This window comes from Ambystoma mexicanum, chromosome 2p (genome assembly GCF_040938575.1).
Source record: "Ambystoma mexicanum isolate Mex_15411 chromosome 2p, UKY_AmexF1_1, whole genome shotgun sequence".
In the NCBI taxonomy this organism is placed as follows: Eukaryota; Metazoa; Chordata; class Amphibia; order Caudata; family Ambystomatidae; genus Ambystoma; species Ambystoma mexicanum.
The window spans coordinates 346,080,017-346,095,585 of NC_090923.1; the positions used below are offsets into that span (position 1 = coordinate 346,080,017).

The 15,569-nt window shown below is 46.2% G+C and overlaps 1 protein-coding gene across 1 annotated transcript in view; it reads right to left on the minus strand.

Moving 5' to 3' along the window:
• Positions 1–15,569, minus strand: part of ARF4 (ARF GTPase 4) — a 144,810-nt gene that overhangs the window by 67,419 nt on the left and 61,822 nt on the right. The window contains exon 4 of the mRNA XM_069643680.1: positions 5,540–5,611. Coding sequence (XP_069499781.1) covers positions 5,540–5,611 — 72 coding nt within the window. The remainder of the gene's footprint in view (positions 1–5,539; positions 5,612–15,569) is intronic.

A 15,569-nucleotide genomic window follows, 5' to 3' on the forward strand; every position in this document is an offset into this window, starting at 1 on the left:
GCTGTCTTAGAGATCTGCAGCTTCTCAAGGCAAAAAGGTGAGACACGTCAAATAGCATGTTCAGAAGTCTTGCCTGCACATCCGATGCAAAACCTGACTTCCGCAACCACGCAAATCTGCGTATTACGGTGCTCATAGCCACGACTTGCTGACCCCTTCAGCAACATCCAACCCAGACTGAAGCGATTCACACATGGCTTCCTTGCCGTCCTTAAGAGCTAGGAAGCCCTCCCTTTCACCCCTTTCGGGATTATGGTCAGCCACCATGGATATGCAACCCCACAGTATACGAAACTCTTGCCAAGGCACAAGAAGAGTTGGCTGCCTTCAGTGCCATACTCGCAGCCGAAAATACCTATGTTCCCATCCATTCATGCACTAATCGTCCCGATCCGGAAGGATTGTAGGGTATGCAGCCTGTTTCGAGATAGCCATGGCTGCCAGGACCACCAGACTCTCAGGAGTGGGGTGAGATGACAGCTAGCTGGGTCGATAATGGAGGGGCTGTATTTTCGCTTCAAAAAACTTGTTCACCGCCGGATTAGTCTCTGGCGTTTCCCAATTTTTAGCCACCCCGTTCTGGAGAGCCACATGAAACGGCAATATGGGATCCGTAGGAGGACCCTCATCCAAAATGTCAGTGAGATCATCCTGATCATAGTGGGCAGTAGGCCTGGGCCAGCCCAAATACTCCACCACTCTCGACATAAGGCATTGGTAAAAGGAGTCGGCATGCTCACCAGGTCAGGCCTGCCGAACTCCAGCTCAGTAGAAGTGTCAATACTACTGGCATTATGCAAGGTATCAAAGATCCTGCATACGACTCTCCTCAGAGATGCGGCATTCTGGCACATTAGGGGTCCCAATTTGGAGACCAAAAGGAGCCACATCAGAATGTTCCTCATCAAAAATAGAGGTGAGGGACTTAAAGTCTCTTTGGCAGTAGAGTACACCTCTTCTCGGGAACCACAGCCAGAGGCTTCTGAGTCGATTTGGACTAACCACTGCCTTCTTAGGCGGGTTCACCTGTGCCAGGGGCTGAACCTGTAACTTTGGCACGACTGTGTTGACAACGGCTCCGAAGTCATCGAGTGCCTGATCGGGGTGGAGGATCCGACAGGCACTATAGACTGGCGTGTCGCAGACACAAGGTGGATTTGTGATGACATCTTGTATCCGCAGTTCCGGCATTTCTTGAACCCGGACCGAGGTGTCTGAGTGGAAAACCAAGACATATCAAAGAAAATCTTCAAAGCAAACAGTAAAACGTATGAGGCGCGCTGAGTTTCACGAAGCAAACAAGTTTGCGGAAAAAACTGAACTGAGGCTACAGGCGCCGTGCATGCTACTTATAACATTAGATGACGTCACCCTCGACGGAGGCCTTTGAGGGACATCGATCCGAAGCCATTGACGCAGGGCGCCCTCTGTCGAAAAAAAAATTCCGAAGCAGAGGAACTGTGGACACTAAATGTTAAAGATGAGGAATAGGTTTGAGGACAATCCATTCGAAGTGGCTTTATGGTTGATGTTTGTGTTAAATCACTGTGCACATTTATGCATACATTTGATGGAATAGTTTCAAGGTTGGGATGAATATTTCCAGAAAGCCTTCCAGTTTTTATATGGCCCATTTCACAGCAGATTGATATTTTGTTAATTTTTGTTATATTTACTGTAAAATGTGTTTTCCAAGAAGGACATACAGGAGCCCTACATGCTGTAATTGTGCAAGAGGAGAAGTACATGTTAGAAAAGCATTGCATGTGCCAATGCTTTTCTATGTGCACATGCTCCAGAGGTTTGGCTGCATCTGTCAAAAGACTGGAAAACGGATGAAACATCTATTTGCGGGTGAAAGAAAGGCTTTCACTACAGGGCAGAGACTGTGCGGTCATTGGGTATTCTGTGCAGCGTCGGTCTGGATGCAAGATACACCTCCGTGCTGGCAGGACTGCAGGAGGAATTGCAGGTCAATGACTAGTGGAGTGGAACTAAAGGGTTGCAGTCTGGAAAGCAGACAGCCAATGTGTTTTTTTTTTAGAAAGGCGCAAAAGGAAGCACATGATATTTGACGGCACACAGGGAGCTTGGGACGTTTGGAGGAACAGTGGTAACTGCATTCCCTACAAAGTATTAAGTCCTGCTGTTCCACAAATCAGTATCTAAACAGTGCGATTTTCAATGATTTTCCACCATCACCTTCAACCTAGTCTACCGCCCGCCCGGCCCCCTAACAGAGTTCCATGAGAACCTTGTACACCGCCTAACAGAAAACCTAAAACTCACCTCCAAAAGCATCCTTCTAGGTGACCTTAACCTGGGGTATAACGATAAAAAGGACAAGCCTGCTAAATCTCTTGCACTAGCCTTAAAAGAACTAGGCTTCGACCAAAAAATAACCTCACCCACACACAACAAAGGCCGTATCCTGGACTGGATAGCTGACCACAACTGTCACGTCGACATTAGCTCCATCACCCCGACTCCTTGGTCAGATCACCACCTCATTCACTTCTTTATTCCCGCTGTATCTAACACAAACAAACCTAACCCCATCCCCCCAGCACTGGCAAGATGTGTAAAAAATCTCACTAAAGATAAAATTACACCCCACCTTCACATCCTCTCCACAGACCTCAAGTCATCTGACCCGTCAGAATTAGCAGATATCTACAAGAGCACCATAAGCACCGCCATTGACGCCATTGCCCCCTTGCAGACCAAAAAAGCCAAAACTATCAAACACTCAAATACCTGGTTCTCCACTGAACTCAAAGAACTCCGCTCACAGAAAAGAAAAGCTCTAAACTCCTGGCAGAAATCGCCTTCCCCAGCCACCCTATCCTCCTACAAAAAAATCACTGCCCAATACAAAAAAGCCATAATCACAGCTAAATCAGTCTCTTATAATGATAGAATTGCTAATGCAAGCTCCGAATCCAAAGAACTCTTCGCCATTTTCAACGAACTCACCACACCGGCCACCAAATCACAAGACATTGTTAAAGACCAAATCTGGTGCAACTCCATACAATCTGCCTTGTTAAATAAAATTGAACTCCTACAAACAAAAATTAAGGAGCACCACAAAAACCTATCACTGCACCTCAAATCTCCCACCACCACGAGCCACATGCCCACCCCTAGTTCGGGAACCACATCCACCAAAGCCCCCACTACCCCGTTCAAATTCAGGGAAGTCACAGAACACGAAGTTATTGAGATAATGAACAAGATCAAACCATCCAATTGTAAAGGAGACCCCTGCCCCGCCAGCCTGATCAAAGACTGCACTGAAACACTCGCCCCTTTCCTTAAATCATTCATTAATGCCTCTTTCAAAACCAACACTGTCCCTGACAGTCTAAAAGAAGCCTGGGTGCGCCCGCTTCTAAAAAAAACCACCCTCGACCCTGAAGTAGCTACCAACTACAGGCCCATCACCACTGTGCCTTTCCTGCTCAAGATACTGGATAAAATGGCCTACACACAAATCCAGGATTATCTCGAAACCAACCATATCCTAGGAAAAAGACAGTCAGGCTTCCGACCAGGTCACGGAACTGAGTCAGCCCTACTTGATCTGAAAATACAGCTTGCTGACACTATGGATAAAGGCAAACCGGCACTCCTTCTCCTACTGGATCTATCTGCCGCCTTTGACCTTGTCAACCACGATATCCTAGGCATGCACCTAAAAAATGAAGCACACTTCTCCCCGGAAGCCATTGCATGGGTGGCCTCATTCCTAAATGGCAGACTCATGAAAGTCTTCTCAGACACTGCCTCGGCAACCCCTACCACCATCCACTGCGGCGTCCCACAAGGCTCCTGCACCGCCCCCACTCTCTACAATATATTCACCCTTCCTCTCTTCAATGACCTCGACTGTCGTAACATAGCGTATACCAACTACGCAGACGATACGCAGGTACTACTCCCTCTAACTGGGACCTACGAAGAAGATGCGACAGCATTAACCAAAATCTACACAGCCATCCAAACCTGGATGGCGGCCAACGGCCTCTGCCTAAACGGGGACAAAACCGAAATCCTCATAGTAGGGACCAATGAAATTCTCAACAAACTCCCCCCCCAATACAAATCCTTCAACATCGACAACTCCACCATCTCAGTCTCCAAGACTGTTAAAACCTTAGGCGTTCACCTAGATGCCTCACTATCTATGTCTCGCCAGGTCAACGCCATAGCCTCTTCCTCGGCACTTACCACCAAGATGATAAATGCTGTCAAGCCTTTTCTCTCCGCCAAAAACTGCCTGTCCATCGCCAGAGCCACTATAGGTACAAAACTAGACTACTGTAATGCCCTGTTCCTAGGCACCTCCGCCCACAACCTAAAAAAACTCCAAATCACGCAAAACAATGCGCTCCGGGCAGCACTGTCCATTCCAAAAAGAGAACACATCTCGCAAGCAAGGAAAGATGCCCACTGGCTACCCGTGAAGGAACGCATACTTTTCAAAGCCATGACCATCACACATAGATGCCTATCCCTGGATGCCCCACCCTATCTCGCAGAAAGAATCACACCGAAAGCCTCCATCAGACCCACCAGAGCTCACCGCACCAACATGATTGATGTCCCCACGTTTCAAAGATCCAGGGCGGGAGGAACCAGCTTCCAACACCTCGCACCTAAAAACTGGAACTCCTTACCTACCTCACTAAGGAACGAAAAATCATACCATACCTTCCGTAAAAACCTCAAAACCCTCCTATTCCGCTAAAGTCTTCCACATGCACTCTCATGCTTGCATTGTAACCACAGCATAGCATAACCTCTAAGCTCAATGTTTATTACCAATGTGAAATGTACTCGGTAACTCGGTTTACATCTGTAAACACATTCCTATGCTTGTGTTCATGACTAAGTCTGCTGTAACAGCGCCACGATGCCCCAGGGCAGTTCTGTGCGCTTTATAAATGCAAATAAATAAAATGTTCAAGAGTCAGACAGCAATCCTCAATTACATTACTGATATGTACAATGTGGCATTTAAACATGTTTCATTACAAGCTTCTATAAACAAAAAAATGGGGTTTTCTGAAATCAGATCAAGCCACTCTGACAAAATTATGGACGTTCTGTGTATCAAACTTTTAAGAATGATTATCGCGTCTTCCTAATAGGATACACCACATCCATTATAGTGTTACATTCCTAAAGGAAATGTGTCCTCAAATTAAAATAAAAGAAATGTGATTTTAAAACGTTATATGCGTTTTTGCTTCTTACCACAAACGAAATGGGCTCTACATTGGACAGTAAATCATTCTGGATTAGGAATTAAGCAAATTACAGCGTGTTTATATCAACCAGTGTTTTCAAAATGGTTTTGTCATTTGCCCTGAAGCAGTGTGAAAAGGTTTGTCACTACAAAAAACATGGGTTAAGCCAAGTTAAGGGTGTGGCTCAACTGTTCTCAACTATTCTGAAGACCAATCAAATATATGTACCATACACAATGTTCATAAACAGACCAGTAACACTAAAATTAGACATTTGTATTTACCATTTTCTGTAACTCTTCTGCAGCTTCCTGGATTCTCTCTCGGTCGTTGCTATCGACCACAAATATAAGACCCTGAAAAAGGAAAATAAATATTTCAACAAATATACTCAAATTGTACATTATGTACATGTATAATACTGGGGCTTGGCCATTGTTAGGCAAGATTGTATGCAGTACCCTGTGGGAGACACCAGCCTGGTCCTCTTGGCAATAATTAACCCCAACCTTTGGTATTAGCATGTACTACATAAGTTGGTAGAGAGACTGAGCAGCAAGGGTCATCTCAAAAGGGGTCAATGTGAGCTGTAGGGTTATAACAGGGATCCACAGTGACAAGTATCCAAATAAACAATTACACTCAAGGTTGCTTGATTAAACCTGTATTTATTAATCTAACAGTCAGTTAAATAAGCCTTCCTTAGAAGGAAGCAAAATATGAAATATTATACTTTAAAATACACACTCAGTTTCAATAAATCCGTAGATACCCATTTGGGATGGCACACATACTTCCGACACCCTGAGGTGACATAACTAGGACACTGAAAGTGTATGCATCACTGGCACATTTAGAGCAATACTCCGTTTGGGGTCAAATAAAAGGTTTGAGGGAATAGAACAATGTTAAACAAATGTTCTTAACCAGGCAATTACTTTTTGAACCCTCTAATGCAATGTAAATTAACCCTTTCCTGAGGGACAATTAAAAGCACAAAATCAGATATAAGAAGTCTTTCAGGGAGCCAGGACAGCCAATGTTAATGGAGCAAAATCTCAGAGAGCTGAAGCACTTTTTGCAGGTAGGTAGAAAGTCTTGCAATGTTTTAGAAGTCTTTGTAGAAAATGTAATCACTGTAGGGCCACAAGCTGGGAGGCTTGTGAGGGGCAGAGCTGCAAGCAACTCTGCAAAAAGCTACAAAACAAGAGGCAGGTCTTTTTAGTTTTACAGTACCTTCAGTTGGAAGAAAGTGGCTCCTGCTGGCTTCTGTTCCTGTGTAGGTCGGCAGATCCTGTTGTTCCTGGGCCTCAGTCGTGGGGACAAGAGGGAGGACTCCTGCACTACGAATTGAAGGTCGGCAGCCGCAATGGGCAAACTTCAGATCAGTGGCACTTCGCGGTTTCAACTTCTCTCGCCAATAGCACCACTGCGGTTCTTAGATACCTTATGGACCTTCCACACATCTGGGGTCCAGCACTCTGTTGAGGTGGCTCAGACTTGTCAGTCATGCTTCATCGGAGTCCAGAGGATCTTCCTGTAGCTCGAGTTCGATATAAAAATGGGACTCTATTCTGGTGTTCCTCTACCTGGCCATCGATTCCTGCAGCAGCAATGGAAGTACAGCCAGCTCCGAGAGGATGTCCAGACGAGTTCGCTTTGAGGTCGATAGGTCACACCAACCCAAGTCCGTTGCAGGGCTTCTCTAGTTGAGACGAATTTTGAGCTTCAGCAATGCAGCAGGGCTTCACTGTGCAAACCAACGGTCCAGGAGTTGCAGCAAGTGTCTCTTCCAAGTTCTTCTTCAGATTCCTTCGTCCAGTTGTCGACTGCCTTCCAAGACAAAAGCCTTGCCTTTTATGCAGGTTTCTCCTATTCATTTGCAGCCTAGCGGTCACTCACAGCAGGGAGGCTCTCCTCCAAGGACAGCTAGCCAATCACCTTTGGGTGCAATCCTGTAACCAAGGGGATTAAGCACAGGGAGTTGTCGGCACCTCCCTCACTTCCTGTCCTGCCAGATAAGCTGGCGCCAGAGGCGGGCTTCACCAGCCAATCCTGAGAAAGACAAACCGAACAAAGGGACCAAACCTGGTTTGGCGCGCATAGTAAATCCCAAGGACCTTTCCAACAAGAAATGAGGAAAAAGACAGGAGCCATTTTGACAAAATGGGCACCCATGGGTGCTTTACTGCAGCTGCAATTGTAGCCAGTGGTAGAAAATCACAATGGTGGGAAAAAGTAAAATACCGTCACCAGCCATTCATTTTAGGAAGGGTAACAAAAATGTTACATGAGAAACTAGACAAAGGGGATACTAAGTAAGCCCTCCAGCACCCTATTGTAAGGTAGTGTGTGCTGGGTCTAGAAAGGCAAGTAAAGGCAATTTAACTTCACTGCTCTTGGAAACCGTTTAACTAAGAAGGTATTTAAACCTTTGGGAAATCTGTAAAACTTCCATGCATCTCTGCACTGAATGTGCTGGGTGATACAAAGTAAAAAGATGATGCCTATGGAGAGCGTCAGACTCCAAAGTCAAAAGAAAGTGTTCAAATCAATGTAAAATGCACAAGAGAGTGGGGGGAAAAGGTCTCACTCAACAGGACAAAAATTAAAAGTCCTAAAGTCCAGCAAAAGTGCTGGGTGTCTCTAAAGTAGAAGGGATTTAGCACATTTCTGAGAATTCTCCCCAACAGCCATAGTGAGAAGGTGAAAGATCATGTGTACTCAAGCTCCCAACCACCCCTCGACACCTGTGAGAAAGAATTCCACCTAGCATGCTTGTCCCATCTCCAAAAATACATTCGAGGCACGTTGGCTTCTTTATTCATGGGTTACTACACACCGAACTTTTCTGGCTTTCCCACATTGTGGAGAATGCAACCAGTTAGGTTAGATTTTCATTTTTATGCAAAATCTCCCTCACCTGCGAGACCCCTCCCGGCACTTTTTGCTGGACTTCTGGATTATTTGTTGTTAGGCAAGATTTGGAGAAGTACCCTTTGGGTGCACTACAACAACTGTGTCCTCCTGGCAATAGGAACCCAACCTTTGGTATAAGTCTTTACTACACAGGTTGGTAGTGTGGCTGGGCAGCCAGGCTCATCTCAAGAGGGGTCAATGTGGGCAGTAGGGGAGTTATGAGAATTCTCCCCAACAGGCTTGTACGTAAAATTTGAATAGAGCAATTTCTTCTTTTACATGTAATGGGATAAAGCACAATATGAAAAGGCATAATTTCCCATGCCCGACAACAGAAGATTTGGTGTCATTTCTTTTTGAAGCTCAGAGCTGGTCATTTAGGACTCCTGAGAATGTGATGGTCATGGAGCTCTTTATCAGCAGGCTCTTTGAAATTACAGTTTCTCCAGCTGTCACAGTCCCCACCCTCATGTAAGTATACCAATTTACTGTCACAATGTCAGACATGTTTCAATAAGTGAATCGCATCCTTCTGGAAGGACCTGGCTGATGGGACGGTCTGATTATGGATAGGGTCCTGGGGGGCCGAGGGAACATGCTCAGAATCTATTTCTTGTATATTTAGGTTATTGTTGGTAGGCCCCATGACATAAGTGGTTTGTTAGCTAATGAGTAGAATCTGTGGTTCCTCCCAAGGTCATCTGTTCCCAGAACAAAGAGCAGTTGGGCCTTGGTAAATCCAGGCAGTGTCAAAAGTCCAGCTTCAAAGCCCAAGTTTATACTTTTCTCATGGGACAGCCCTCCCCCAGTCTTGTGGCTGTTGAGGAGGAATTTGCATTTTAGTTTAGGCTGAAGTGCCAGTTTTATTCACAATGTAGCATTTCTTTTGTTTACCCACTGTATTTGTCACATTATGACATTCTTTGAAAATGTAAAATATTTTGGCATGAGTTTGATTGCAGTGTATGTAGGTTTAATTTGCTAAAGCAGATTCTTAGTCCTGTACAGAAGTAAAGGCAGCCAAAAATCTTTACTCATAACCTATGGTTCATTAACAAATAAAACTAAAAAAAGAAAACACAGACTTCTCCATTAAACAAAAGGTTGCTGGGTACTTTCCGGTAATTGGAAAGATGGATTTTTGTCTTTTTCAGTTACTTAGGATAAATAGTTTTTTATATAATGTTTTATTGGTTAAAAAGTCAAACACGTATAAGAACAATCATCAACTTAAAAAAAAAAATCACATTTAACATTCTTTGTTCCCCAGAGAAAGAAAAGAAAAAGGCCATCCATAGCTTACAACAACAACAGCCATTCCACTAGGAATAAAACCTTTTCCCTTTACAGCTCCATTCTAAATACCATCCATAGATACTACAGCATCCCCTCCAATAACACATTAGATGATACTATGTCAGAATGACATTGAGCCAATGGGATGTGGAATCCATCCCAAAACTTTTAACCCCCCTCCTGCCTCCCCGTTTCCCCCTGGTTGGTTAACACAACCTCCAACGTTTTCATTACAGCTATAACCATCATAGGCTTGCCACCAATTAGTATCCACTTCCACCATTCCCCTTTTGAGAGAGTCGTTTCCATCCATGAGGGCTCCTCTAAATATAGCACTCGAATCTTAGTCAGAGCTTCACAGTTCATTATTAGATGTCCGTGGTTTCCACCAAGCAAGAGCTCATACAATATCGACAGTTAGAACTTTCAATCCCCACCATTTTCCTCTTAAACAGAATCTCTTGAGTGCAAGATATTTAGGAGACATCTAAGCAGAAGATCACGATATTTGGTGTCAGGGAATTGGACCATACATTTCGGAAGATTGTTAACTCCGCTCCCCTGTCTAATCCAGTCTTTCCCCGCCATCATCACCAAGGATTTCTCATGTCGGAACACCCCACAATTATTAATTAACTCCCATGTGGATCTAGAATCCTTCTTGCAGACCGCTTGTAGCATGCACTCAGCATCATGCTGAAGACGCAAATATTGCATACTTCTACACCAATTTTTATATGTCTGACGCACTTTTCTTGCCCTTTCTTTCTTGTCCACGCCAGAGTCGCACCCTATTTGGTTTTTTTAAACTTATTTTCAGCAACTACAACCTAAGTAAAAACAAGTCCCAACTCCCCCCACAAGCAGCGTAAGCCAGTCCTTGGGCCCTGCGCCCTGAATCAAATGAATATGATCATAACATTGAAGCAACCCCAACCCGCCACCCGTCCCCCCCCCCCCCCCCAACTCCCCCCGCATCCTCTCCCCCTCGTTTACCCTAAACCCAATACCTCCGGGAGTAACCCGCAAGAGTCTACTGCAGGTCCAGGAGCCGCAAACGTGGAGGGCGCTACCCAATCCGAAAGTCGTCCCTGAGAAATTCCATAATTTCCTCCAAGTCCGTTGCAAAGGAATGAAGTTTATCGTCCATTGCATACGTTGCCCACTTGAGGGCCACAATTTCCCAGAGTTTTCGCAGCAAGTCCCTCATGAGGTGGACCTCAGCACTCCTCCAATGTTGCCCTACTACAGTCATGGCTGCAATTACAAGGATCACCCTCGCCTTCTCCCTAGATTTCGGTTCCACAGGGACAGTTCCCCCTCCAAGTCCCAAGAGAGACAGTTCTGGCGGGCTGCTGCTCCCTGCCCCAAACACCTGCTCCTGAGCCTCCCCCAACTTCCCGCCAAAAGGGCTTAATGACAGGGCAATCCCACCAGATATGTTGCGCCGTGCCCTCCTGTCCACAACTCCTCCAGCACCTACCAGTGGTGTAAGGGTAGAGTTCCCGAAGGCGCGATGGAGTATAATGCCAACCAAACAGAATCTTGTACCATGTTTCCTGAATTTGTGATGCCCTCGCCAGCTTGGGGATTTTCCTCCATAGCCTTTCCCACTCCTCACGTTCAATTTCCCTTCCTATGATCTGCTCCCACCTGCTCATGTATCGCCAAAGGCCTCTGGCGGTGGCATCGTCCAAGATTATGTATAAGTTGGATATCAATCCCCTGGACCCGTCGTTAGATAAGAGGAATTTCTCAAAGCTCGTCATGTCTCTTGTTGCGGCCTGCCTATTTGCTGGGTGCAACGCCCAGTGCCGCAGTTGCGCGTATCGAAACATATCGCCTTCTTTTATCCCGTATTCCCTTTTACATTCCTCAAATGAAAGAATTCTTCCTCCACGGAATAGCTTGCCTAACCACTTACACCCCCCCCCCTCCTGCCACTGTGTGAACGCACCCACCTCCAACCCTGGTGTAAAGTCCCCATTGCCAAACAAGGGAGTGAAAGGAGACGGAAAGGTTGCGATTCCCTTCGTCCTCACCAACTTGTCCCAGTTCTCTGCCATTAATTTCATAATAGAGCTCTTGTAAAGATGCCTGGGCCTTGACTGCTTAGGGAGCCACAATACCTCCGCATGGTTATGATGCGCCACCGCTCTATCCATTCCCACCCACGGCATGTCCTGTCTAGTCTCCCCTTCCCGAAGCCACTCTCGGATTAGTCGCAACTGCGCCGCTTCATAATACTGTTGAAAATTCGGGAGTGCGAGACCCCCCTCCCGCCTAGGTGCCATCATGAGTCGCCTACTAATTCGTGCTTTCTTTCCTGCCCACAGAAATTCGTTGGTCAGGGTTCCTAACTCCTTAAAAAAGCCCACGGGTACCGCTTGTCGTATTGCCTGAAAAAGATACGGAAGGCGTAGCAAAGTTACCATTTTAACCGCGGCCACCCTGCCCAGCCACGACACACGGAGGTCCTTCCACCGACGATAGCTCCCCTTGATCTCCCTCAAGAGTGGTGGGAAGTTAGCCTGATACCAGCCAGCTAAGGTTGGTGTAATTTTCCCTCCCAGGTATTTAATGCCGCCCGTGCTCCATAAGAATGGGGTGGCCGCCCAAAGCGCCTCCCGATCTCCCGAGTTCAGGGTCAGGGCCAAGAGCTCAGAAGTTAATTCTCAAGCCGGAGGGCCAAGAGCTCAGAAGTTAATTCTCAAGCCTGATGCTTCCCCAAACTCCCCCAGCACCGCCCTACTAGCTTTTAGCGACTCCCGAGGGGCTGTCAGCGTTAACATGTCGTCAGCAAACGCTGTGACTTTCTGTTCCCTCCCCCCAAATTGGGATGCCCTTTATCGCCCGGGTCTCCCTAATGGCCTGCAGAAGGGACTCAAGGTAAATTGCGTAGAGCATCAGAGACAGAAGGCAGCCCTGTTTGGTGCCCCTGCTCTGTTTAAACAACGTCGACATGACCCCATTCACCGCTATCCTCATACTTGGCGCCTGGTAGTTAGCCCGGACCATACCCAAGAACTCGCCATCGATGCCCATTTTTTTGCATCGTCCTGAACAAAAAGGACCACTCCACGCGGTCAAACGCTTTTTCTGCGTCCAACGATAAAAGAACCGCGGGAGTCCCCGTCTTCTCAGCCTTTTCCACTAGGTGGGCCACCCTCCTGATGTTATCCGCCGTTTGCCAGCCCCTAATAAAACCTGCCTGGTCCGGATGGATCAACCCCGGGAGGAAGCCCTCCAGTCTATTAGCCAGGATTTTTGTAAAAATGTTTGCGTCTATGTTGATTAGCGCTATGGGCCTATAAGATGCCCTCTCCTCGGGGTCTTTACACCCTATTTGTTTCAGAGCTCTATGCCGGTCTTTTTTTTTTTTTTAACTAGGTCACCATCATAGACATGCTTTTTTGACCACGGCAGATCCCTTTCCGCACTCCTGGTTTAGAAAACTCTTTAAGGAGCCCCTATAATCAATATTCCGACAGTCCGTCAACAATTGTCTATTGTACTCTCGGTCAATCCTCCTGACCTCAATCTAAGGCGAATCCCACAACTCCTTAATTCAACCTCTTTCATTACATCCTTCCGATCTTTGCCCCACCTACCCCCAAAACTTATGGTCAATAGATCGTGGTCACTGATGGTTGGGGGGGTGGGGGATCACCACAAAGGTCTCAATACTCTACTTAAGATTGTTGGAAATTAAGCAGTAATCAATACAAGATGTCAATGATCCATTCCTCCATGTGGGGTGACCAGGAATATCTCCCTCTGTTTGCCCGTTTACCAAGTGCATTTCTCTGAGATTCCTACTCCTCATCCAATTCTTCTCCCTTTCATTCCATTCCTTCTTATCACACAAATTCCCAGTCTTATTCAACAGTTTGATATTAAGATTTCAACAACACTATCTTGACACCATCCCCTTCACAGACAGCCTCATCAATCAAGTTAGTTACAACCTTCGTAAAATCAAATTCCTTCCCCACATTGACTCGCCAATACACGTTAATCAAGAGCAAAGGCCGGTCCACACCATGCAAATCATTTTTTAAGTAGATTGCTTGGACATAGGGATTCGGGCATTTAGTTGCCGTGATCGACCAACCCAAGTCATTCCTCAATATCGTCAATAATCCAGAATATGGGCGGCCAAGCAACCCTTTTGGAGCCGGGTTTAGTGACACCACATAACCATCGCACTGAGGAGGCTCCCTTAACCAGGTCTTGTGGAACATGAGGATGTCCAGATCCGGGAAAGCCCGCAATCCACCCCCAAACAGGCTTCGGAACCCTCTAGTATTCCAACAACCAATCCTCAATAAGATAGACTTCTTTTTTTCAACAGTCTAGCAACTTCCAGGACAGCTCAATGCACCCGCTAGCCATAACCAAGCTGGAGCTGTAGCCGCAGGTGAAGTTCAAGCCCTCGGCTTTCCATGGTTCGCTACTGTAAATTTTTGAGAGTGTAGATCTTTCTTGTGGGCCACCAAGACCACCTCTTTAAATTGCCTATTGAGTCTTTCGTTACCACTTCATTCCTCTTCTCCACCCCCCGAGCTAAGTTTCCCAAATCAGGGGCCCTTGTAGAGGTAGCCAATTTCCAGTTCATTTTCAATTGAACGTGAAAGTCAGTTACATCAAAACCGAGGGGTAAGAATTTGTCTGAGTGCTAGCAAGGCATCCTTTTTACCCTTAGAGGAGAGATGCAATATAATCCAGTGTCTTTTTCTTCAATGAATTCCACAATCTTACTATCCTCTGTCACAAATTTGAGATTCAGGGCTATGGTATTTACCAACCGCACAACACTTCCCCCAATTCAGCAAGAACATCTTAGAATCACTCTCAATCCTTTCCAAGCAAACCTTTGGGCTCAGTAGTTAAATTTTTTGTAACAGGCAGCGGTTTTCCATCCCCCCACCCCCTCCTAACCACCTCCCATCTAGGATCTTTATTAGCACCATTGGATTTATACCCTTTGACACTCATATCCTCGAGGGTCCACAAACCGAGCTCTTTTTCATTAGAAGAACTTTGAGCATTGGCAGCCAAAGGCTCCTTGGTTTTGAGGGGGGAGGTTAAGCAGGGCCATCCTTTGTGCGAGAGTCTTAAAACCCTAGATCATTTTCTGGTTTATTCACAAACTTTTTGGTGGGTGCAGAGGCTTCACCATAATTCGTTTTTTTTTTCTCGTTAGCAACTAGCGGCACTCTTTTTACAGAGATTGTAAACGGCAAGAGCGATTCCGTTGGTGCTCGCTCAGCCGGTTTCACGCCAAGATCCTGGATTTCGAGAGGCCTTCCATTAATTCCCATTCAGAGTTACTAACATCTTTCCATTCGGCATCTTCCTCTGCTTTCTCCAATTCTTCCACCAACAAACTCAGCTCCCCTATAGAGGTATCCGGAAGGGGTGGGGGCAGATCTCTCTTAGGCTTCTTCGCAGCCGGCAGACTAAGCGGCAGAGGTGGTGATCTAATGTTCCGAAGGAATGCTCAGGAGCCCTTCGCCTTCCTTTTGGCATTCGACGGCAGGTTTATTTATTTTTTTCAATTGTGATTTATGCTTCCCAGGGGGAATGGCCACCGCACTGGACACGCCCTCCCTCAAAGGGCCCTCAATTACCACCACAGGTTTTTGGTCCTTTTTTGGATTAAAGACCGAAAAGACATTCTTCACTACCAGGGGGGCCGTGTCCCCTGTCAAGTCAATAGCAGGGACCACCCCATCCTGACCGATTGGCATGACCCTAGATGATTCTGCCACACTTTCAATGGGGATGACAGGCTCGTTAACCCTTTCACCTGGGTCATCATCCCCTTACAATCTTGCAAAAGGGCTTCCATCATAAGGGACCTGTCCCCAGATTCACGACAGGCCAGATCACAAAGTCCATTTTGCCACATATATGAAGTTTCCGCTTCCCTGTCAAGCCTTTTCTCAACACTCAAGGCTAGAGCTTCCATGATTTGCACAGGAGGCACCCCATCATGGCTGATTTGGATAGACTCATTCAGACTCTCATATAGCCAATTTGCTTGCCAACTCCTCATTTGCTTCCTTCATACCTGCAGGGTTGGCACTCAAAGCC